The 26,073-nt window shown below is 45.7% G+C and overlaps 2 protein-coding genes across 3 annotated transcripts in view; both read right to left on the reverse strand.

The window, feature by feature from the left end:
• Nucleotides 1-7,618, reverse strand: part of COX16 (cytochrome c oxidase assembly factor COX16) — a 60,165-nt gene extending 52,547 nt beyond the window's left edge. Inside the window, exon 1 of the mRNA XM_068162128.1 lies at nucleotides 7,514-7,618. Within this exon, the coding sequence (XP_068018229.1) occupies nucleotides 7,514-7,573 (60 nt within the window). The 5' untranslated portion in view covers nucleotides 7,574-7,618. The remainder of the gene's footprint in view (nucleotides 1-7,513) is intronic.
• A 1,806-nt stretch (nucleotides 7,619-9,424) lies between these two features.
• LOC137453148 (deubiquitinase DESI2-like) overlaps nucleotides 9,425-26,073 on the reverse strand; it is a 79,468-nt gene continuing 62,819 nt past the window's right edge. For both annotated transcript variants that reach the window (XM_068162126.1, XM_068162125.1), the window contains one exon: nucleotides 9,425-12,991. In XM_068162126.1, coding sequence (XP_068018227.1) covers nucleotides 12,749-12,991 — 243 coding nt within the window. In that variant the 3' untranslated portion in view covers nucleotides 9,425-12,748. The remainder of the gene's footprint in view (nucleotides 12,992-26,073) is intronic.

Raw genomic sequence — 26,073 nt, forward strand, 5'->3', positions numbered from 1 at the left:
ACAGTATTTGCAAAATACTTCTGGGCATCATCATGGCTTTCAGGTGACCCTGACTTCGCCAAAGAATGAAACTAACGTACTGAAAAAGAATTGCATGTCCTGATGCCTGGGAAAGGTGTGTGTTTGGGGTGGGGTGCTTTGCTTTATTTTGTTTGTCAAAAAAGGCTGAGACAACTGGTTCATTAACAAGGGCTTAAGATGCCACTGACCTTCTCTAATAGTACCTGGAATCACTGATCTCGTTGTCAGGGACTCGTTCTACTCTGCTCTTTCTTCTTGTCCTGTATGAGATGCGCATTCCTGGCATCTCTAGACAAAGTGTTCCTCCAAGTAAACCTGTACTTCTCAAGGCAGCAAAGTAGATGGCATTATAGTACTCTGTGTGCAGAAACATGGACAGAGATTTTAGAAACACATTTCTTCACGGGAAACTCTCACACTCTCCCAAGTTACCCCATCTCCTCTTTTGGCAACACTTGGCGCAGCACATCAAACAAAGACAAGATCCAGAAGGAGAAGCCCAGGTGGCCAAGAAGGCCAATGGCATCCTGGCCTGCGTCAAGAACAGTGTGGCCAGCAGGAGCAGGGAAGTCATTGTGCCCCTGTTACTCTGCATTGGTTAGGCCACACCTTGAGTACTGTGTCCAGTTCTGGGCCCCTCAATTTAAGAAGGACACTGAGACACTTGAACGTGTCCAGAGAAGGGCAACAAGGCTGGGGAAAGGCCTCGAGCACAAGCCCTATGAGGAGAGGCTGAGGGAGCTGGGGTTGCTTAGCATGGAGAAGAGGAGGCTCAGGGGAGACCTCATCGCTCTCTACAACTACCTGAAGGGTGGTTGTAGCCAGGTGGGGGTTGGTCTCTTCTCCCTAGCAACCAGCACCAGAACAAGAAGACACAGTCTCAAGCAGCACCAGGGGAAGTTTAGGCTCGAGGTGAGGAGAAAGTTCTTCACTGGAGAGTTGTTAGCCATTGGAATGTGCTGCCCAGGGAGGTGGTGGAGTCACTGTCCCTGGAGTTGTTCAAGAGGGGATTGGATGTGGCACTTGGTGCCATGGTTTAGTCATGAGGTCTGTGGTGACAGGTTGGACTTGATGATCTTTGAGGTCTCTTCCAACCTTGGTGACACTGTGATACTGTGATCTGTGATACTGTAAAGCAAAGTACTTTTAAAAGTATAGACACTACACAGAGAGGAAAAAAAAAAAAAAAAACCAAACCAGAAAACACAAAAATATGTCCAAAATCTACTTCTATAGATATGGAGAATATGGAGAATTTTGCAACATACTGCAAGTTTGAAATTTGCAACACTACACCTACAAAGCAATATATATTTATTTTAGGTGTGCAACAGAAACCCTCAAATGAGCCACAGACTATTTTGTCTCTGCCAAGACACCAGTTTGCATCCTCAGAATTGAAATTTTCACTGTTAACATGTTGACAACAGAACTGGAGCTATGTCTACACATTCATCTTGCAGCTTAGGGAGTATGACAGATGTCTGTTTTGAATCAGACAGAGGCAGAACCACAAAGGCAAGTTTGGGGAAGTGAGGGGAACCTATGTAATAATGTTCTTTTTTTGAAACAGTTTTTAAACTTTTACAAAAACTGTTACTGCTTTGCAGTTCTGAAATCCAAACACATTTCCTCACTGATCTAGAACCACCCTTTGTACTTGCCTAAAAAAATTAGTTCCAGCACTAGAGAAGCAACCTTACATGTTCAGTGTCTCATAAGAAAGGGAGGACATGGGATCCACTAGCTGCAATCATAGAATCAACAAGGTTGGAAAAGACCTCAAAGATCATCAAGTCCAACCTGTCACCGAACACCTCATGACTACTAAACCATGGCACCAAGTGCCACGTCCAGTCCCCTCTTGAACACCTCCAGGCACGGCGACTCCATCACCTCCTTGGGCAGCACATTCCAACAGCCTTGCTCTCTCAAGATCTTACAGAAGCATCACAGCAGCAATAGGACATTGACAGACAACCTTGCTTTTGGCCAGGTAGAGTTGATTGTGGAATGTAAAGCAGTGGTGACTGAAGCTCATTTTCTGTAACAGAACCAAGTATCGAGAAGACATGAAAGTTAAGCTTCATGTGGTAATGAAAAGGCTCCCATGATCTTGGTAGGAAATGGAGATGTCAGTATAGCTGACAAAGATGTTGAAGTTGCCACAGAGAGGCACGGGCCTTCATCACAACTGCAAATTTTACAGATGCATCTGTCAGGTCACTGGAGCTCATCCCAACACCTACACAGATGTTACCATCCTCACCGGTGCTTTAAGACTACTCACCCTGTAGCACTCAAGCTGCTAAAATATTCCACAGCAGGTTACATCACTCTTTCCTGCATGCTTCCTGTTTCATACCACGCAGAGATAACACATCTGTGAAGTTCACAGAGTTAAAGGAAACATTTACAAATCAGGGTTTCCTGAAGGTTTAATTCCTACCCCCTACAGTCTTGTCTGTGCTCACAGGGAAACACTCTTACCTTCTGAGAAAGTATGACTGAAAACTGTGATTTACAGTTTGCTCTGAAAGCTGTCATCAGTTTGAGGTTTAAAGATCAACCAAGAATAGAAAAGAATTAACCAGGTTGGAAAAGATCTCTGAGATCGAGTCCAACATATCACCCAACACCATCTAATCAACTAAACCATGGCACCAAGTGCCTCATCCAGTCTCTTGCTAAACACCTCCAGGGATGGTGACTCCACCACCTCCCTGGGCAGCACATTCCAATGGCCAATCACTCTTTCTGTAAAGAACTTCTTCCTAACATCCAGCCTAAACCTCCCCTGGTGCAGCTTGAGACTGTGTCCTTTTGTTCTGGTGCTGGTTACCTGGGAGAAGAGACCAACCCCCCCTGGTTACAACCCCCCTTCAGGTAGCTGTAGACAGCAAGAAGGTCTTCTCTGAGCCTTAGAATAGAAGAAAATTCACTGAAATCCAACAGCCCTGGGCCCAAAGGAATGAAGAATCAACATAACTTACACTACAAAGTAAAAAACATTTGCAATATATATGTGTGTGTGTGTGTGCATCTGTATGAGACATGCAATCTCTCTTTGAATTTTGACTTCTTTAACCTTGGAGGCTTTAAACAAAGGGGCATGGGGACTTTTCATTCATACAGCAAGTGCAATCATTTTAATATTGTATTTATTTATTTACATTTCATTATTTTGATATTTTTAATATTTTAATGCAGTGTAGTTATTTTAACACAAAAAGGAAATATGTCACTGATGAAAGCCTAGGTAATAGTGAAGGGCAAAGTCCTGACTAGTAAAAGAATTATGTGGGGGGAATGTAAGAAGGTAACAGAAATGTTTGGGTTTAGTATTATCAGCAATTTCAGCAGAATGTCAAGGGTTACAAAGGCAGGCTCCCTCAGATTCTGTGTATGGATTCAGTGCCCTTTTTTTTACTGTAATTGATCTTTTAGCACAATTCAGCTACAGAGAGGCTTTCAGCATTCAATAGACAGCTGGGGAACTGACAAGAATTGCATGAATTTTCCATTTTCTTACTCCTTGGGAAGCCTTTGGGCAGCAACACAGAAATATTCTGGAGTACTCATGGGGCATCAGAATTTTAAGGCAGGGAGATATGAAACCCTGGAAAGAAACATAATAAAGTATTCCTCTGTACACTATTGCCTCTGGAAGAAAGTGCTCTGCAGTAACAGAAATGGAATGAAAGTAGGCAGTGCAAAGGAACCAGTCTCAAAAAATTCTGCTATGACCTATGGCAAATCATGCTAAAGCACTAGGAGGGCCAAAGGAATAACCACAGGTCTGCCTTGCCCTGGGAAGCTGAAGCCTTACCTCCAGCACTGAAGCAGAACTGAGAAAATCTAAGCCATTGCTGCCAGACCCTCCCCTTAAAAACCCTATGGTGTATACAGCTGCCCTATCCTAACAAAGAGTGGTGTTTTCCTCACATCTGATCTACAGCACATTTATTTTGGTACCTTCTTCCCAAGGCATGAAAAGCAATTACCACTCTTAATATATGATACACAGAACTTCTCACATTTCTCTCATCTAAGTCAATTCCTCCAAGCAGTAGAAATGTCTACTCCATCTTTCATGTCACTCTTCTTGAGCCTTCAGAGTTTGTCTTCATCATTTCTACAATACCACCACAAAGGCAGAAAACTACTCCAGCTTTGAGTAGTCTGGAAGAGCTCTGTTCCATGCTTTACTTTTGACAAGTTTCTGTATCCCAGGATGACATCGCTAGGTTACAGCCCACATTACTTCTGCAGGATGCACCCCACCTAAGACACCTTCCAATTTGGAAGGCATCTAATTACACTTCACAGTATGTTTTCAATCCTCTGAGAACACAAATGATAAGTACATCCTTGCCATACTTCCTGTAATGTGCAATTCTCACACAGGTCATGTAGAAAACTTAATCAAACTCAAGATCTTGTGTATCAGTTGCACCTCCTCATCTACTATACCAGCTGAGCCATCTGTCATGGTTTAACAAGCAGACAGATTGCTCCATTGCTCCAAAAGGGGCCAAAGAATAACACTCACACAGAGTGGATTGGATGGTAATGCAATATTGAAATGGAAAGGCTATTCACAAACTGCAATGCTATAGTTACAGAGTGGGAGCACAGCAAAGCATATAAAATACAAAGAAATACACAGTCTAGGCTTAACACACAAGCTCATTAAGCCAAAACCTTACACAAAACTCAATTTAAGGACATTGAGACTCTTGAATGTGTCCAGAGAAGGGCAACGAGGCTGGAGAGAGGCCTTGAGCAGAAGCCTTATTGAGGAGAGGCTGAGTGAGCTGGGATTGTTTAGCCTGGAGAAGAGGAGGCTCAGGGGAGACCTTATTGCTATCTACAACTACCTGAAGGGAGGTTGTAGCCAGGTGGGGGTTGGTCTCTTCTCCTAGGCAACCAGCACCAGAACAAGAGGACACAGTCTCAAACTGCGCTGGGGGAGGTTTAGGCTGGATGTTAGGAAGAAGTGCTTCATAGAAAGAGATTGGCCATTGGAATGGGCTGCCCAGGGAGGTGGTGGAGTCACCATCACTGGAGGTGTTTAGGAAGAGAGTGTGGGGTGCTTGGTGCCATGGTTTAGTTGATTAGATGGTGTTGGATGATAGGTTGGACTCGATGATCTCAAAGGTCTTTTCCAACCTGGTTAATTCTATTCTATTCTATTTCCTGTGTCCATCTACTGGCCTGGACACTCCGGAGACTGGAGGTCTCAGCTCTGTGGCCCTCTTACAGGCAACCATCAAATACAAAATCTGCTATGCTTATTATTGAAAAGCTATGGTGAGTTTTTTCAGTCCAGCAGGTTATCACATCTAAGCAGCTGTAATTTAATCATGTAACGTTTTCCCAAAACCTTTTATGGGGTTACAATTGAGCTGAAGAGTACTAGCCTGCCTGGGTTCCCATCATCTTGAAAGAGAAATTGCAAACATCAAACAATGCTATAAACAACATGTGACCTACAACTATATCCAACCTTAAACATCTAAGAAAAGTAGTGTTGAACTAAGGATTAATGTCAGAGCGCTCAAAAACCGACATGACAAATCAGAAAGCAGAATAAATTCAGCCTGGGCCTGAAAGCAACAAAGTTATGGATGGCCTGTTAGATATACATGCAGGCAGCAGGATATCTAACCAGTTCTAATGCTATGCTTCATCACTCTATGCCAGGTATTACATGAAGAGGTTGTCTGCACTATCTGGGAGTGGAGTTATTGATGCAAATGATTTATTCAGTGCTGGTATTATCACAGTAGTTTGTTGGTTTCTTTGTGTGGTTTTGTTTTTAAACTCTGTTTTCATTCCTTGCAAATGTCTTCATCAGCATTTGGAGAAAAGACACTTCAGTGTCTTCATCTGCAAAGATATTTCCACTTTAAGTCCTTATTCTAGAACCTCTTTACTGTCTGACTAGTGTCATTCTTCTTCTTCGGACCACTCCATTTCTCTGAGGCATGCTGCTGGAGGCACGAGGAGTCTGACACCCATTATCTCTAGTACTAATATCAAGTACTAATATTAAAATGTTGGACTTATCCTTTGCCCTATTCTTTATCTGCCAAGAAATTTGCTAACTTTTTCCACACTGATTGTATACATGGAAACCGAGGCAGGAATTGCGCAAACTAAACTCACACTGTCCTGGCTGCTGATTTGCTCTTCCTTCCTGCATCTCTATCCATAAATGTATCATAGTATCACAGTATCAGTCAGGGTTGGAAGGGACCACAAGGATCATCTAGTTCCAATCCCCCTGCCATGGGTAGGGACACCCCACACTAGATCAGCCTGGCCAGAGCCTCATCCAGCCTGGGCTTAAACACCTCCAGGGACGGTGCCCCAACCACCTCCCTGGACGACCCATTCCAGGGCTTCACCACTCTCATGGTGAAGAACTTCCTCCTCACATCCAGCCTGAATCTCCCCACCTCCAGCTTCATTCCATTCCCCCTAGTCCTATCACTACCTGATTTCCTGAGAAGTCCTTCCCCAGCCTTCTTGTAGGCCCCCTTCAGATACTGGAAGGCCACAATTAGGTCACCTCAGAGCCTTCTCTTCTCCAGACTGAACAGCCCCAACTCCCTCAGTCTGTCCTCATAGGAGAGGTGCTCTGTATTGTTTAATTTCTGCTCTCGTGTGCACAGGTAGTCAGGATGTGCAAGAGCAATCCATTATGCTGTCCATCCTACAAGTTTTTCATTCCTTTAGCTTTACTGATATTTTCTAATCTCGACTATTCTTCACAGCTATGCCTCACCTATTGGTTGGAGCTCAATCGCTATTAACCTATCAAATCATACAACTCACGACCTTTCCATTTCTTTAGAGATACAAAGTATCAGACCCAGACATCCACTGCGGTTTAAAATTCGCTGAAAAGCTAAAGGAAGCTGGACGAACACTTAAGTGATGCTTAAAACAAACAAACACCAAGCTGCGTTCTCCTCACCTTTTAGTGAGAAACATCTGTACGACTACGCTAACCCTTCCCCTGACCACCAAATGCCATCACTGAACCTGCAAGCAGAGCGGAGCACACAGCTCACGCCCTCCCCTCGCCTTCTCTCCGGGCACACGCAGGTCCCCTGCAGGTCCCAACAACTGTGGAAGCCAGAAGCACCGTCCTGCAGCGAGGACAACCCTCGCTCTCCATCCTGCCAGCACAAATCCAATCGCCGTGCTCCCTTAGACCTCAACAGACACCTCCCCACAGCGTGCCCCCCTCTTGCCGCTCCCTGCCCCGCAGCACACGGCAGCCAGACCCTGCAAGCACACACGACCTGGGCCTGGGCTGAGCGCTCAAAGCTCCAGACCCTCCGACCGTAGGGCAACAGGGGCACCCCCGGCGCACGCTCGCCCATACGGGGTGCCGCCGCGACGGGGCCTGGCGTCGCACCGACCCGCCCCCAGGCCGCTCCTCCCTCCCGGTGCCAGCGCCCCTCCCCGCGGTGCTCACCAACAGGGGGACCCCGAAAGTCATCGTGCGGCCTCTCCACAGCTTCCGCAGCCGCTCCATCCCCCGCCCTCCCCATAGGCCCCGGGGGCGCTCTCCCGCCTCCTCCGCGGCCGCGGCGCTTCCGGCGGGGCGCGGGTCCGCCCTCCACAGCGGCCCCCTCCGCCGCTGCAACGCGCCGCGAACACAGCGTTCCGCCCTGCTGCCTGCGCCCCGCCGCCTGCTCTCGGGGCGTTTGGCACGGGCTGGACGTGGGCACCGCGAACCTCGGCGTCTAAGGGAGATGGATGGAGCGAAAGGGAGGAGAGGCTCAGAGCGTTGGGCTGTTCAGCCTGGAGAGGAGAAGGCTCCTGGGAAACTATTGCAGCCTTCAAGTACTTGAACGATGGGGACAGCCTGCCGCAACCAGACAAGGATTAAGGATTTTAAACCAAAACAGGGGAGATTTAGCCTAGATATCAGGCCGAAATTATTCACAGTGTGGGTGGTGAAACACTGGAACAGGCTGCCTAGAGGGGTGGTGGGTGTCATGCCCCTGGAATTCTTCAAGACCAGGCTGGACGGGGCTCTGGACAGCCTGACCTAGTTGATCTCTCCGTTTATTGCATGGGGGTTGGACTGGATGACCCTTAAAGGTCCCTTCCAACCTTCATGTTCCTGTGATCCAGCCAGCCTGTGTGGCACAGCCCGGCTCAGCAGGCTCCTGCCCACGTTTCTGCAGGCATCGCTGATCACTTCTTGGAGCTATCCACACTGGCTCAGTGCGTGTGCATGTCCCTACTAGCTTTGGTAGGTGAACACTAGTGTTTGCTGAAGGCTGCCTTCTGTAATGTTGACCTTTGCCTCAAAGCTCATTGATTAAAGCATTTGTGAAGGCCTGGTCACTTGCCATGTTTTTTGTTCTGGATGGTTTCCTGTGGAAAGAAGATTGCCATGGCCAACTGTCTGTTTTCCTGCATTGTTATCCCTAATTGCAGTCTCATTGGACCCCAAAAAGTTTTATAGCCTGCTCAAAACAAAGCTGGCTATAGAAGCAGTATTGGTCAGTCCTACTCTGACATTTAGAGCTACTAGTCATGCATTCCTGCTAGTATTTAAATGTGCCATGCCATCCACTCTAACACCTTTCAGCTACAGCCACATGCACAACACCTAGAGTGCTGACATGTTAGAGGTAAGAGCACATACTTATCAACCATAGATTGCAGTGTTTTCATATATTACTGTAGCCAAAGTTTTGGTAGCGTGTGGCAGTGGCAGAGTGGAGCTGGGAGAATGAAAGCTCCTCTTCTAAATGCTTCATAAGTCACAACACAACCTTTCCACAATGCAAATCATAACCTGATGGTGTGCACAGCAAGCACAAAGTGGAATAGGGCAGCTCCTGCCTCAATGCAAGAGTAACTTAAAACCATTTGAAAGTGAAACACTGATGATTTCTTCCTTTGGTTTTCTCCATTCACATCAGGGAATTGGTGGAGGTACATGTCAGAAGTCACCAATTATATACAAACTAAAATGAGGAGAATCGAACACGTATGAGAAGATAAGCTTACATTACTGCAATCCAGTAGCCACTCATTGTGAAACCCTCTCCAGCCTAGAGACAAACAGAACTGAAGAGAAACCAAAAAATAACATAGCAGGAAATTACTGCTTTGCAAGTACCTCAATAGCACAAAGGAAAGAGAAATGCAAACTTTCAGTGGGGAGTGATGAGAACAAGCGAGCAGGTCTGTCTCCATCCCTGTGCTGTGGTGAAACTGGGATGAACTCGGAGCACAAGCTTAGTGCTGGGGGACCAGCTCACCCAGGGTCTCTGAAAATATGAGTGTGCCTTTTAAAACTTTGTAAGACACAGGCCTCAAATCACAGTTGACTGACCAAAACCAAAACAAACCAAAAAAACCCAAACAAAAAAAAATAAAAATCCAAAACAGTAAGAATAGTCTGAAATTTAATCTCCTGAAATTAAGAGAGTTGCTTATTACAGATACAAGCATACTGAGCAGAGACATTATTACTTACCTCTTTCCTCTCACCCTAACTTTCCAGAGAAGCAGTTTGTACTGCAGCTCTGGTATTCCAGCATTAGGCTAGCCTCACCTTCAGTCTTAATGCCCCACCTGCCTCTTTGTTAGAAGCAGAACCCACAGCTGCTGATGTTTACATGCAGAGTTGGTGCCCTCCCATTCCACCTTTTAAAAAGGCACCAAAAGTCCTGGCAGGAAGAAGAAGGATTAGGAGTTTGTGACAGTGCCATAGGGTACTCCTGTTAAGATTCACAAGCTGCTCTTTTGTTTTAATTGATAACTGCTGGTATCTGCAATTTTCCTGTGGTGTTATGCTCTAAACCAGCAAGAGAACACAACTGTGTAGCTAAATACAAATATGATTGTGTAGCAACAGTCATTTTCTAATAATTGGAAGGATAAGAAAGGTTTCTAAAATAAACACACTGTGCCAGAGATGAATAGTAAATTAGACTTTTAAAATGTCTTCATGTTTAATAACCTAAAATGGTGTTGAATTACAGAGGTAAAGCTATCATCAATACATATTTTATTTCCACAGTGTCCCTTTGTTCTTGTCATTGTTGGCTGGTCACCTTGAACAGAGGCATGGGGAGAAATGCTTTTGAAGACTGGAATATTCTGGTTTTGATTTAGAACAGAGGTTTGATGCCTCCTTGGTGTGACCCCTACTGTCATAAACAAAAAGACAAACATAATATATATATATATATATATATATATATATATATATATATATATATATATATATATATATAAACATCTGGATTTTGTGGCATTGACAGCTCACCCTAAGTGTTGTTCCCCATACCTCAAGTACATATTCATGTCCCCAGGAAGGCTGAATGTAGCTTTCTTGACCAGGTTGCCATACAGCCAGTTAATAATTTTTTCACTTTGTGAAATAGTATGAGAGGCTTTTCTGTGTGGAGTGTTTCTCTGGAGGCCTAGTTTTCTCCTAGACAGATACATGGTGCTGTATCTGAAGCCCAGGTGCAGAGCAGAAACACAACCATGATGGCTCACTGGCTTTTGCCACATCAGGAACTACGTGTTTCTGACTGCAGTTTCCCTGGCCTAGACAAAAGCTCTAGGAAAGCCTCTTCTCACTTTCCTCCAGAGAAGGACCTAAAAGATTCTAAAATTCACTGCACATAATGTGCTGCTGGCTGTTGGCAGGCACCCTGGGAACTTCAGACAAATGAAGCTAGCACTGCTGGTTTAGGCTGCAGTCACCATGACTGCAGAGGAATAGAGAGTGCAAAGTACATTGTGTAACGTGGGCTTTGGACAGCTGGAAGGAGAACAGGATGAAAATCTTATTAAACATCCCTGAACAAGCCAGGGTAATCAGGATTGGTGCTGGACTGGATACCTACCAGGAGCTGCAGAATTGCTCACAGTGGAATATTGGCTGTGAGTAGCCAAGATTAAGCAGGAACCTGACTTTAGTTCAGTACAGAACTTGCAGCAAATTGTTTGGAGGCTGAAAATGAGAGGCATGTTGTAAAGATTGCCCAAACACGCATCACTTCAGGAGGCAGTGGAGTGAGGCCATCCTATGAAATGTATTTCCATCCAATAGATCTCTCCAAAGCCTAAGAGCATGCACATGTAACAAACCATTAAGCACTGCCTGTGCAGACATGATGTACATTATAGCCACGACTTTCAGCCCTGAAAGCACACACTTCTGTATACCTGAGCAAAAGAGACAGCTGTTTGGCCCTAGCATGCTATTACAACCAATCAGAGGAAACAACCACCCATCTTAAGGGTTTGTGGTTCTTTCTGAGCAGAGAGTGGAAGTCCTGAGGTGGTAGTAGCTGTTGAGAACAGCATTTCTAAAATGGCAACCCTATCTACAAGTGCCTGCTACTTTTTCATCCATCTTTCTGCAGCCAAGAGGAGTTGCAAGGGAGAGAGGGGGCCTGGATTTCCTCTGTAAATCTCTCCTATGTCTTCTGACTAAAGTCCTAGTGAGGTAATTGGAAGAGTTGGTATACTTGTCCTTTTCTCCTCCTCTCCTTTCTCATCAGCTGTCAAAATGAGTATAAATACATCCAAGGACCAGATTCTTGTCAAGAGCAAGCCTGGAGATGCCAGTGAGACAACTATGCCCATTTTTCATGCCACTGAAGTAGTGCACACAATGGAAAGTGTTACAGTGGCCCATGCATTGGAAGGGTCATCCATGATTTCCAGATGTGGCCCCCTCCACCTCCAAAAAGTAAGGATAAGGAAACACATTGGCATTCTGAAGGAAATACTGAACTTCCCAGTAAATTCTCTTTCCTCCTCCTTCCGTTCAGGAAGGCCATTCCCCCAAAGACAGGCAGCAAATTTTAGATAGGAGAGGGATTCCTCAGGGAATCCATGAGGAAAACAAACAAACAAACAAAACCTCAACCAACCAAACATAAAAACCCCAACCACAACACAAAATCAAAAAGCACCAATATGATCAACAGTCATCTCTGCATCTACTTAGCTGCCTCTAAGCAGTAGCCCCATCCTCTTTTTGACCCCAAAGAAAAGCCACAGTAACACATTCATTTTCTATGTTCTTTGTTATTATTTTCAAGAGCAGGGTGATCATTCTAGCTCTGAAATTTGAGTACTGAAAACTGGTGGTTGTAGAACAGCAGCACCTTTCGTTTGTCCTTCACATGAATTAGAAACCTGGTAATTACAAAAGGGATGGGGCTGTTGCTGGTCTAAGAGATGAGAAGGGTGAGTTCTGGCTCTGATTCCTTCACTGGATGTGGGCAGGAGATTTGTCACTGGGAAATGGCAAACCCAGCAAAATAGAGAAGAGGCTGCTGGGCTCACAAAGGTGGGGGAATAGATAAAAAGATAAAACAGTTCCAGAGAAGGAACATCACAGTATGTTACCCCCCTGCCCAAACACATGCCCTCATGCCTGAGAGAGCTAGCAGTTCTCTGTGGATTGAGGGGCATGGGGGCTCTGGGAGGAGAATCCAGTTTAGTTGCCACACTCCTCAGTTCAGTGTTGGGATTCATAGTCATTTTGCCAAGCAACTGTAGTGGTAGCTCATGGAAGCTTCACCTCCTCAGTAAAATGGCTCTTCCCTCTGCTGAGTTGTCTGTTGAAGAAGAGACAAACCATGGTGTGTGAAGGGGTGTGAAAAAGAAATAGTACAAGAGAGAGGGGTATGTTATTTGAGGGCATACTGGGCACAGTTTAGACCCGGGTATGTCTACAGGTTCGAGATGAGCCTGAGGCTGAGGGGGTTGCCGACGTAGAGGGGGACTCGTCATCCGTTGTGTCCCCCTGCTCTTCCTTGTGGAGGCCCAGGCTGATGTGGCTTTGCAGGGCTGCTGGGGTCAGCCACTCCTTGGGAAGGCAGCTCTGGAGGAAGGGGATGCATGAGCTGAAGTAGGCCAGGCGGTTCACCCAGCGTGGGATCTCTTTCCCACACAGTATCTGTGGAGGAAACCAAAAAAGGAGCATAGTTAATATTACCCAAAAACGTGCATGGTGGCAATGTCATTCCCATCTGCACCACCACCTCAGCAAGGCCAATTCCTTGTAGTTCAGAAGAGAGCTATCTGAAATGTAGGCAGTGTCTTCCTTGGTCAGAAACAGCTATAAATGCAAGTGACTACACAGCTGCTCAACAGGCACAGAGCCCTGCCAGCCATAGTCCTTGTCAGCATAAAAGCAGAGTCTGGGGAAAATTCATGGCCCCAAACATCTTTGGGCATTCTGTTCTCCAGGTAGTCCATGGGTCAAGGAGCAAGCCTGCTACTGCTTCTCAACCAAGACAATGACACTCTTTTTACAAGAAGCTCGGAAATTCTGGACAAATATTTCAGCTGTTGCAGGCCTGTGTTGTTGCCAATAGAAATGCAGTATTTAGAGGTTTCAAGAGGAAACAGGAACAAGAGGACACAGTCTCAAGCTGCGCCAGGGCAAGTTTAGGCTCGAGGTGAGGAGAAAGTTCTTCACTGAGAGATTCGTTCACCATTGGAATGGGCTGCCCAGGGAGGTGGTGGAGTCACCATCCCTGGAGGTGTTCAAGACGGGATTGGACGTGACACTTGGTGTCATGGTTTAGTCAGGGGGTCTGTGGTGACAGGTTGGACTTGATGATCTTTGAGGTCTCTTCCAACCTTGGTGATTCTGTGATTCTGAGATTTTCAGGGAGCATAACTGAAGCAGTTGCTAGAGGGCAGGCTATGCCTCATGATAGTTATTATGGCCAATGACAGCTGGTCCTTCATGAGCTTGGCCTGAGCAGAACAGTTTAAGCCCGACTCCAGCAGTCACCTTGAGGGTAAGGGAATCAGCTTGCTCCAACAGCATGGAGTTTCCAAAGCGGTGTGGAGAAGGTGGCAAACCTCTGACTGCTAATTTGACTACTGAATTCACTTTGTTTTGCCATGCAGTGTTTAAAAATCAATGTGTGAAATTGAAGACATTATCATAGGTATCAGAGAATGAGCAGAGCCATTGAGCTGCTAAAATTAATTGCAAGCATAGACTGTTCTTTACCTAAAAGACCACAAGGACTTTTGTTTCAGTTCCTACCAGTGCCACATTCTACATAACCTCAGATACAGCTATATGAATCTATTTTTTATTATTATTTTTTATCTGGGAGCAATTACTTTATTAGCAATTCTTTATCTCCATCCACATCCCTGGTTTCCATGGCAAGAGTTATTACCTGTGCCTATAAGCAGATGACCTCTCCACCTGCGTTTAAGACTCACTCATAAAAATGTGCTGATCTCTTTGATTTTTTTTTTTCTCACAAGAGGTATCTGGCCATAATGGAATGGAATGGAATGGAATGGACCAGACCAGGTTGAAAGAGACCTTCAAGATCATCGTGTCCAACCTATCATCCAACACCATCTAATCAACTAAACCATGGCACCAAGCACCCTATCAAGTCTCCTCCTGAACACCTCCAGTGATGGTGACCACACCACCCATTCCAATGGGCAATCATTCTCTCTCTGTAGAACTTTCTCCTAACCTCCAGCCTAAACCTCCCCTGTTGCAGCCTGAGACTGTGTCCTCTTGTTCTGGTGCTGGTTGCCTGGGAGGAGAGACCAACCTCTGCCTGTCTACAACCTCCCTTAAGGTAGTTGTAGAAAGCAATAAGGTCACCCCTGAGTCTCCTCTTCTCCAGGCTAAGCAACCCCAGCTCCCTCAGTCTCTCCGCATAGGGCTTGTGTTCGAAGCCCCTCACCAACTTTGTTACCCTTCTCTGGACACGCTCCTGCAACTCAACATCCTTCCAAAACTGAGGGGCAAAGAACTGGACACAGTACTCGAGGTGTGGCCTAACCAGTGCAGTGTAAAGGGGCAGAATGACCTTCCTGCTCCTGCTGGCTATACTGTTCTTGATGCAGGCCAGGATGCCATTGGCCCTCACAAGAATACTGCAGAAGTTTTTTAATTGTGTTTAATATGTTCTACTCAGACACCGAAGCTGAACCAAAGCCAAATAGTGCAGCACAATTGCTGTAGATTGTGTAGCATTTCTCTTTCTTCCTCCTTAGGAACTTTGGCACCATACTGAAAGTGACTCCGTTTAGGCTCCTTGTGATGTTATGTGTGCATTGGAGTTCAGTTCTCAAGAAATCATAAGCCTTAATAAAGCTTTTTCCCCCAGGTAATAATAGGAAAACAAAACCACGGTATGACTGTTCAGAAAATTAGCTGAAACAACAGAACAGCACAAGGTAAATCTGCCTTAAAGGGAAATACTCTTTTTAAGCATTGTCTTTCTTTCCTAATGTGATGGGTTAACGCCCATCGTGGAAGCAAGAGGGGGAGGGCTTGTGAGAGCATTGCCCTCCCTGCAGGGAGTTTTCCCCCTGGGAAATTAGTCTGTTCCACTCCCCTCCCTGCCCAGCAAGGCTATAAAAAGAAGGATACTGCAGCCATTAGGTCTCTTGGCCCCTGCCTTTGCTTTGGACAAGGACTACTGGTGGCTCCCTGCTTCTCTGCCATGTGGTCAGGCCTGATCCTTCTCCCTGCTACCTCCACACCTCTTGAAAGAGACTGGTTTTGTATTCTTATTTTTTCTCCCATCCATCCTTGTTCCTTACCCTTGTGAACCCTACCTGTTATTGTCACATATATATATATATATATATATATTAAAAAATATATATATATAAAATATATAACATATATATATAATATATATATTAAAGAAAATTCTTTACTTCTCTACTTCCAAGCCAACTCCAAATTATTTCTTGGTGGATTTGCTCCTTCCCTTTTTTTTTCCCCTCTCTATTGGGAAAGAGGAGGGAGGAGCTGGGAAGGATTCTCAGCCTTGCCCCCATCTGAGCTCTTAAGTCCCAGTTAAGGCTCAAACCACCACACCTAAGCAGATTCACTAGCAAATGAAATAGCACTTCCCAATGTGGAAGCAATGCTGAGATGCTTGCCTTTTGTTTATGGGAGCTCCTTCAGCCAGAATGAATCAGTGAGGCAAGGAAGAGACAGAAAAAGAGCAGAGATATGTGAGCATCAGTCCATCCATCATCAAAGGGCCACTGGTGGAGCTTAAGGATAATGATGAAGTCAAAGCAGTTTCCCTCTCCTCAGTCATGCTTGTCCTCACCTCTTGTCAGTGAAGCCTCCTTACTATTCCACAGCAAAACACAATACTCAACAGGAGCAGAAGGGCAACGGCGGGGAATGCCGCTATCACTGCAGCCTGCTCCTGTGTTTATCACCCCTTGCCATGAAGCATATTGTGCTGGAGCATCCAGCAGTACGCAGCTAATGGAGGAACATCAAATAAACCTGACTGCAATGGGATTAAGCCAACTGAGTTTAAAAAAAAATAGTGGAAGCAAGATGAACTGGGTCTTTTCCAATTGCATATGAAGCCACAGAAAAATCTACCTACTGCAGCTTTTCAGGGCAATTCTCAGCTGAAAACCACACACACTGGAATGATAAACTCACAGAACCCTGTTACTCTCCATTCTTTCCATCAGCAGAATTCCTTTTTTTTTCCCAGATATTTTTAGGGCTTAGGATTTTACAGTGTGTGGGTTTGGGTTTTTTCTTCGTTGCCAAACAAGTAGGGGATTCTCTTATAAAGGGGGTAAAATTCTCTGTGATGGGTCATTTGCTCATCGTGTCAGTTCATCAATAAAAAGCTGTTATGGGTCAGAAATTGTTGGTTCTGACCATCATACCAAATTGTCCTGTACTGGGAAACTTCATGTACCTGTAGTGGAACCTGAGTTTGACATTGAACAAGAAAATAGCTGAGGCTTTTGATATGCAGATGACTGTAGAGGGAACTTTAAAGAAAAGGCTAAGTTCATGTGAGATACAATCCTGAAATATAAGCTCAGGGGCTAGTTATAGGTTATTTGAGGCAGAAAAGCATTAGGGACAGGAAACACTGCAGGGTACATTAGAAGCTAGACTACTGGTATTGAAGCCTGGAACACCACAGCCCAGGCAGGGCTTCCCTGGGCTTTGCAAACCTCCTGTGAATGGTGTCTGGCTATCATTGCCACTTGTCTTTTTCTCTCTGTCAGGTCTCTGAAGGTGTGAATTGTTCTCAACCCACAGAGGCAGCCAGTACTTGTCACAGACTGGGACAGCAAGCACAGCTTCTGGCAGCCCATCGAGAGACCAGTCTCTGTTTCAGGCAGGTACTTCAGCAAAGGCTGCATGTACTTGCAGCTTCCACTGAGCGGCACCTTGTGATAGAAAGCCAAGTCCTGCTGCCGCAGCTTCTTCTGGGAACTCGGTGTAAGAACTGCGAATGACCCAGCTGGCATCTGCAGAGTCAAGTGGAAACAGCAGTTCAGACATCCGTGGCTGAAGCCAAATGTGTGGGAGAAATGGGACCTGACAGTTTGTGTGCTATTTCTAGGCAACTGTCAAAGCCACACTAGGATTTCAACTCATCAAGAAACAACTCATTTAGGATGCAAGAAGTTCCTCTGAGCATCTTAAGCTGCATCAGTTTGCACTAAACAGTCACTGGTTAAAATGTACAAACTGCCCTGGGAGTAAGGACTGCACCCCCATCACTCTTTCCTCCCCTAAGTGTCCCAAGAACTAGACACTACTGCTCAGTAGTGCTTTAGATGGTGAAGCTTTACTGTGGGCAGGGGAACAGCCTGGCAGCTGGGAAACATAGATTTAAACGCCATCCAGCAATGGAATAAGCTGTATCCTGCCTCCTAGAGGACAATGCTATCCAAGTGCTGCATTTTGGGGGACTTTGTGTACATGGGCACATGCTGAACATTATCTGAGATAGTCCAACAGGCTAAGCCCCTTTCAAAATAAAGTGAAGAGCTGATCAGTTGCAGATCGTAACAGAGAGCTCTCAAATGCAATAGGTTCTGTGCTCTGCTGGATGACACAACTGGGGCAATTCAGGCCGTGCACAGAACTCAAGGCACTTAGGAATTTTTCAGTGAGTCTTGCTGACAGCGCCATGAAAATCACCATGCACAGAGGCAACATTATGCTGCTCAAGCAATACACATTATTTACTTCAGTTCTTGCCTTTAAACTGAGGCTCAGACAGTTCAGCACTGAACACCTGCTGAACCACACCCACTGCCACCTCCACTTAGCAGCTTTGCTAAAAATGAGGTGGTGTCCACGTGGGGCATGTATCTATTTGAGCTCCTGTAACAGTATTCCCCTTGGTGAGTCTTAGCAAATTGCAAAGGGCTTTTATCAGCGCCTGACACACACACACACACACACACACACCCTCCCCCGGACACTTTAAGAGCAAAGCCTTTAGAACCCAAGGGAAATCTTTCCAGTCTGTGAATCAGTGCTGGGCCACATCCTGTTTAATACCTTCATTGACAATCTGGATGAGGGGATTGAGTCAGTCATCAGTAGATTTGCAGATGACACCAAGTTGGGAGCAGGTGTTGATCTGTTAGAGGGTAGAAGGGCTCTCCAGAGGGATCTTGACCCGCTGGACAGATGGGCAGAGTCCAACATGATGACATTTAACAAGTCCAAGTGCCGAGTGCTGCACTTTGGCCATAACAACCCCATGCAGCACTACAGGCTCAGGTCAGAGTGGCTGGAGAGCAGTGAGGCAGAAAGGGACCTGGGGGTGCTGATTGACAGCCAGCTGAACATGAGCCAGCAGTGTGCCCAGGTGGCCAAGAAGGCCTGCATCAAGAATAGTGTGGCTAGCAGGATCAGGGAAGTCATTGTGCCCCTGGACTCAGCACTGGTTAGGCCAAACCTTGAGTCCTGTGTCCAGTTCTGGGCCCCTGAATTTAAGAAGGACATTGAGACTCTTGAACATGTCCAGAAAAGGGCAACAAGCCAGGGGAGAGGCCTTGAGCACAAGCCCTACAAGGAGAGGCTGAGGGAGCTGGGGTGGTTTAGCCTGGAGAAAAGGAGGCTCAGGGGAGACCTTATTGCTGTCTACAACTACCTGAAGGGAGGCTGTAGCCAGGTGGGGGTTGGTCTCTTCACCCAGAAAACCACCAGAATGAGAGGACACAGTCTCAAGCTGCACCAGGGGAAGTTTAGACTCGAGGTGGGGAGAAAGTTCTTCACTGAGAGAGTCATTAGCCATTGGAATGGGCTGCCCAGGGAGGTGGTGGAGTCACCATCCCTGGAGGTGTTCAAGAGGGGATTGGACATGGCACTTGGTGCCATGGTCTAGTAGTCATGAGGTCTGTGGTGACAGGTTGGACTTGATGATCTTTGAGGTCTTTTCCAACCTTGTTGATTCTATGATTCTATGAGTTAGCTCCTAGAAGGCCTAGACAACAGAGCATAGAGGATGCTTATCAGCATTTCAGAGAAAGGCCATTAGTCATGAACCAGCCTTCAGCCCAGGCAAAGCTTGCAGGCTGTGCTAGTGTAGCCAAAAGCCATATGTAGAAAGAGAAGCATGGCAACAGAATGAATTGAGTGCTTAGACACATCTGGAATGAACCATTAACACAATCCACAGGGATATCTTTTTTATCACCTTACAAAAACTAAACTGGTAGTTTAACTGCCCAGTGCTGGCAGAGAATGCATCTCTGAGGAATGTACCTCTAAGCATCAGCTGCTGCACATGGCATATATGCAGGAAATAACATTCCTGAATGAGAACAGACATGCAGCCTTTGCCACACACCAGGAGCACAGTCTCAGCTTGGTGGAGTTGGCATGCTAGGATCAATTGCTTGAAGCAGATTTATTGCATGGTTACTGTGTAAAAACCAATGGTTTCTGCTCTAAGGAATATAACTAGCTTGGGGGGATCACAAAATAGATGCAGGGAACTGCTTCACTGGGCCATGAAGCCAGGAATGGGCTGCATCTTGCTGGGAAAAGAGTACAGCTAAGAAACTGTAGATGAGGCTGAATGAGCTCAGTAATGAGGCTGCATTCTGGGAGGTAGCATCTCGAGTCAAAGGCAGGAACCGAAAAATCTTTTAAACACATTTAAGCAACTGTCTAAAATACTTCCATTCTCCTATGCAATCTCTTTTTGGACCACAGAAGGCAGGGCACTGCCACCCCTACAGGTCTTCCCCAGGAGTGCAGCTGTTTCTGTCATGTAAAGCAGAAACACCTGCACCATTTTCATAGATGTGTAGAATTTCCCTAAGTCCAGTCAGGAGTGAGGAAAAGGGAAGGCATAGGAAGAAGGAACTAATACCTATGATCTTGCTCCCTTTGCTGGAAGAAACTTGTCAGTCATATCTGTAGTCCTATGGCAGAAGGACAAAACTGCCTCTATGCAGGAGTCTGCATAAAGGGCTACCAGAACAGAAAAGGTGGAGTAGATAGCTCAGGGTCAAACAGGACAGCTGGCTTAGACCACCTCAGCACTCAACAGCACCATTTCAGCTTCACCAGCTGTAGCCACCAGTGTAGTAGCACAATGGCTGCAAATGTGACATCCGGGTGAACCACATTCAGAGCTTAATTTTGAGCTACATCACTGATTAGTTCTATACCAGCACTGGAATATGGCAATACTCTCTTTGAGCATGAAGTTCCTTGTAACCAGCACTTCTACATACAGCCAGCAGCTGCAGGATGACAAGAGGCAGCAAGTGGCCTCTTAACAGATGACAATTTGGGGAATACCAAGTATAATTAAGTCTAGCCTTGTTAGTGACATTTAAAATAATGTCTCTCCCACCAAACAAATGTGCAACTGCAATTCATTCATATTATCATGATAGCACTAAGAGGAACAGCCTTCTCCTAGCAGGTGCTGTTTTGAGGGCAGTGGCTGAGAACAGCTGCTGCCTAATAGGGTTATGCTTTGCAGTGTTTGTGGACATGCTGAAGGTCACCAGGCCAACCCACAAGCATAGAGGGATGGGCATTGAGAGGATCTATTTTTTCCCCTGAATAAATACCCAAGAAAAACCTGTGTTTCACTCTCAGCTCTTGTTTCCTAAGTGAGCAGCAGATTACTGGAGATAGAGATAAAATGAGAAGAGAGAATACAGGAACCCATAGGAACAGGGAGAGAGACCTGCTGTCTAGCAGTGCTGGCAGGACTCCTGAGCAAAAGGTTCCAGTCTCTAAAGCCTAAAGCCTATCAACACACTCAGTTCATTTATGCTCCTGACACTTTTTGTTTATCAACAGACAGCTGGTGAAAAGGACAGACCTTTTGCTTGCCATCTTCATTCATGGGAAGGTGGCATCTGTTCTCAGGCATTTACACACACAAAAGCTTCATGATGGTGCAACTAGAAATTAATTTGCCAGACAGTACAAACTAACTTAGCTCCAAGGTATTATGCTTATTTATAACAGATAAGGACACCTGCTGGGAAGACATGCAAAAACACCCAGATAAAGTAAAACAGGTAGTGCCAAACACCCACATTTCCACAAGCTCCAAAGGGCTTGAGATGGATTGTTTGGTTGTGTTTTGTTTTGGCGTTTTTTTAATAGACTCTTAAAATAAATATCTTCATATTTAATATTTTTTTTTTTGCTAGATGGATCACTTTAAAGGGAAAGCCTGGAATAACTGCCAAACCACACCATTTGCAAAAGCTTGAAATGATGTGCTCAAAACTTGCTGGGAATGTGTGTGTGTGTGTGATGCCTGCTTCATTTAGAATAGAATAGAGCAGACCAGGTTGGAAGAGACCTTCAAGAGCATAGAGTCCAACCTATCACCCAACACTATATCATCAACTAAACCATGGCACCGAGGACCCCAGCCAGTCTCTTCCCAAACACCTCCAGGGATGGTGACCCCACCACCACCCTGGGCAGCCCATTCCAATGGCAAATCACTCTTTCTATGAATAACTTCTTCTCAACATCCAGCCTAAACCTCCCCTGGTGCAGCTTGAGACTGTGTCCTCTTGTTCTGGTGCTGCTTGCCTGGGAGAAGAGACCAGCCTCCACCTGGCTACAACCTCCCTTCAGGTAGTTGTAGACAGCAAGAAGGTCTTCCCTGAGCCTCCTCTTCTCCAGGCTAAGCAACCCCAGCCACACTATTCCTGATGCAGGCCAGGATGCTATTGGCCTTCTTGGCCACCTGGGCACACTGCTGTCTCATGTTCAGCCTACTGCCAACCAGTGCCCCCAGGTCCCTCTCTGCCTGGCCGCTCTCCAGCCACTCTGACCCCAGCCTGTAGCACTGCATGGGGTTGTTGTGGCCAATGTGTAGAACCTGGCACTTGGATGTGTTCAATCTCATGCCATTGGACTCTGCTCATCTGTCCAGCCTGTCAAGGTCCCTCTACAGAGCTCTCCTACCCTCTAACAGTTCAACACCTGCCCCTAGCTTGGTGTCATCTGCAAATTTACTGATAATGGACTCCATCCCTTCATCCAGATCATCGGTAAAGATACTGAACAGGATGGGGCCCAGCACTGATCCCTGAGGGACACCACTAGTGACTGGCCACCAGCTGGATGTGGCACCATTCACCACCACTCTCTGGGCTCAGCCCTCCAGCCAGTTCCTAACCCTCATACTATTCCCATGTGCACATTGATAGATAAGGAAAATAGGATGGACTAAGAGTGCCAAAAGATCCCATATAGAAGTTATTCCACAAATTGTTTTTACTGGGCTAGGAGATTCATCCAGGACAGCAAGGCTAGGAAAGTTAACCATGGTAAAAAATGTTTGTATTTTTGCAGCAGCCTTTACTCTGAGGACTTCCCAAATGCTTCATAAATTTTAACTAATGCACAAACCACCTAGGGATCTGTTTGCCTCCAAAGAGAAGCCACATCTGGAATTCAGTACAGCAGTTTATTAACTCTAGGCAGTCAAGGTCGTGCATACTTACAGGCAGAAACAAGAGGGAAAATTGCATTCATTTGAAACCATGACAATAATTTATGGGTGCAGGATGTAGTTATTAGCAAGCTTCTCAATGTACCTGGCAGTTAGAAAACAGAACACAAACACAGCCTGCCCCCATAGAGCTAACAGCATTCAAAGGCTGCTGCAATGAACCAGTCCTTCAGTGAGGAACAGGTAATAAAGCGTTTCTAACATTCTTTAATGCCCTGTGATTGTTTGTTTGGTCATTTGCTTGTTAATTTCTTTCTCTTCTTTCTATCTGCTGAGAGCATTGTGTCCCCTGACGTTAACATAACCGCATGCAGGCTTTTATGCAGCAGAACACCTCTCCTCTTCTTCAGGGGAGGCAATTGAAAAGCAATTGTTGGCTAAGGAAAACATGGCGATCACTTGTCTGCTTAGGATCTGCTGAAGTCTGGTTTATTAAAGCTTCTGCTGCTTTTTCACTGTGACTCAAATGCCACCCAAAGCTCTTTTCTCTGGTATTTAATACTGTCTCCCTGATAGATTCCAGGCAAAGGGGAGCTGCCTAGCTTTTATTAACACTGTGATAAGAACTCATGCATGTGGGGGGGTGGACCTGAAAAGCTTTCAGCTTAACATATTCACTGATGATTAAAAAAAGGCAATAGGATAGGATAGGATAGGATAGGATAGGATAGGATAGGATAGGATAGGATAGGATAGGATAGGATAGGATAGGATAGGATAGGATAGGATAGGATAGACCGGAAGAGACCTTTGAGATCATTGAGTCCAACCTATCATCCAACACTATCTAATCAACTAAATCATGGCACCAAGCACCCCATCCAGTCTCTTCCTAAACACCTCCAGGGATGGTGACTTCACCACCTCCCTGGGCAGCCCATTCCAATGGCCAATCACTCTTTCTATGAAGAACTTCTTCCCCACATCCAGCCTAAACCTTCCCTGGCACAGCTTGAGACTGTGTCCTCTTGTTCTGGTGCTGTTTGCCTGGGAGAAGAGACCAACCCCCACCTGGCTACAACCTCCCTTCAGGGAGTTGTAGACAGCAAGAAGGTCTTCCCTGAGCCTCCTCTTCTCCAGGCTAAGCAACCCCAGCTCCTTCAGCCTCTCCTTATAGGGCTTATGTTCCAAAACCCTCCCCAGCTTTGTTGCCCTCCTCTGGACATGTTCCAGCAAGTCAACATCTTTCCTAAACTGAGGGGCCCAGAACTGGACACAGGACTCAAGGTGTGGCCTAACCAGTGCTGAGTGCAGGGGCAGAAAGACCTCCCTGCTCCTACTCGCCACACTGTTCCTGATACTGGCCAGGATGCCATTTTCCTTCTTGGCCACCCAGCCCTTGATTCAGCAAAGCTGCCTTTTTCAGAACATTTACTGCAAGTCAAGTTCATCTAAGATAAGCAGGGTTCTGATGCAAGTTTGTTATATGCTGTCAGCATCACCTTGGCAGAAAAAGAGACAGGTAAATAGCCAAAGAGAAGAGAGTATGCATTGGCTGCCATCTCCTGTCACTTCAGCACAGCTCCAGGCCCTCCACCAGTAAAATAAGATCCCTTTGGCCTGCCAAAGCTCTAACCATATTGACAAAGGACAAACAAGACAGTCATGCCATCAGGGAAGCATACATCAGATATAGCTCTAAACCCAATTCCAGAGATCTTACCCTCACTCGAGTTACAAGTGATGTGTATTTCCTGCTATCATGCTGATCTGCAATGACAAAGCCTCTCTCTGTTACTATCAATAGAACAGATCTTTACCAATAATACAAAGAAAAGGGAAAAGAAGCCATAGCATTCAACCTAGATGTGATCTGCGTGTGAGTAAGCCTGACTGCACCCTGCCTTCCAAGGAAACACAGATTGTGTGGCTTCACCAAGCATTTCCACCCAATCTGGCATGTAGATTTAATAACATCACTGTGCTGTCAGCATCAATAGTCTGTATGCTAGATGCCTGCTTCGGTCCTTTCTAACCATTATTTTGCAGGATCCACTGTTCAGATCCATCTGCTAATATTCAAGGTATTTCCTATTGGAGACCATCCTTTCACACCAATGTGAGAGAGTTCTGCTGACCTTGTCAGACTGGGAGCTATTTACCTCCCAGGTTGAGCATTTCAGTGCTGCAGCTGACTGGCAGACAAGCATTTGGCTGTGACAAGGTCCATAGCCCTTGCCTTGTAGGAATCAGCCTCATTTAGGATACTGAAGAATTTTCCAAGGCTGACCTAAGCCACCTCAGATGCTTAGAAGACTCCTCCTGTGTCAACAAAGACTAAGCCAAGCTGACTTCATTAACCCCCAAGCCTATTTTCCAAGGCCCTTTCAGCCCACAAACAAAATAGTTTCCCAAAATAGTTTTCTCCCTCTGGAAATTTCTGCAAAGCTTACAACTTCAAAATGAGCTTCTAAACCCACAAGCCTATGAATTCTGCTCTTCTCCTGCTGAAATACATTCTTAGTTGATGTAAATAATTAAAGTAGGACAGTTGCTATGGGGGAGGCTGAGGGACTCCCTGCTCCAGAACATCTTCTGACTGAGATTCAGGAGAATTTTTGCTAAAATGCAAGACAAAAGGTAAATAAATCTTGAGCCCAACTTGTTCTCCCACACCCTAACAAGCTTCTCTCTATCCAGAAAGCTCTCAGTTATTTGAGGTTGAGCATATCTCACCAGCTAGGTCTGTCCAAACACTTGAAAGTCCTAGTAATAGTTTGCCAAATACCTCTAAAAGGCTCATCTTAGAATAGAATTAACCAGGTTGGAAAAGACCTTTGAGATCATAAAGTCCAACCCATCACCCAACACCATCTAATCAACTAAACCATGGCATGAAGTGCCTCATCCAGTCTCTTCCTAAACACTTCCAGTGATGGTGACTCTACCACCTCCCTGGCCAGCCCATTCCTTTGACCAATCACAAGAATTTCTTCCTAACATCCAGCCTAAAACCTCCCCTGGCACAGCTTAAGACTGTGTCCTCTTGTTCTGTTGGTGGTTGCCTGCTCTACTTTGGGTGATTTGGTTTACTGTAAAAAAAGTCCTATTTCAGGTCTAATAATTGGATCACATTTTAGCTATTTACCCAGGTGGCATCTCTGAGCACTGTGCCCTGGATCCAGTCCTTTGAATCAAGAAATGCTGAGCAATAAGGAAGCAGAGTCTTTGATATTTGAAGGAATGCAGTGGTGAAAAGGATCAGCGGGTGCATTGGGAAGCTGAATAATGAGAT

Source organism: Melanerpes formicivorus, unplaced genomic scaffold (assembly GCF_026170545.1).
Source record: "Melanerpes formicivorus ecotype bairdi unplaced genomic scaffold, bMelFor1.0.p_v2 SCAF_62, whole genome shotgun sequence".
NCBI lineage: Eukaryota > Metazoa > Chordata > Aves > Piciformes > Picidae > Melanerpes > Melanerpes formicivorus.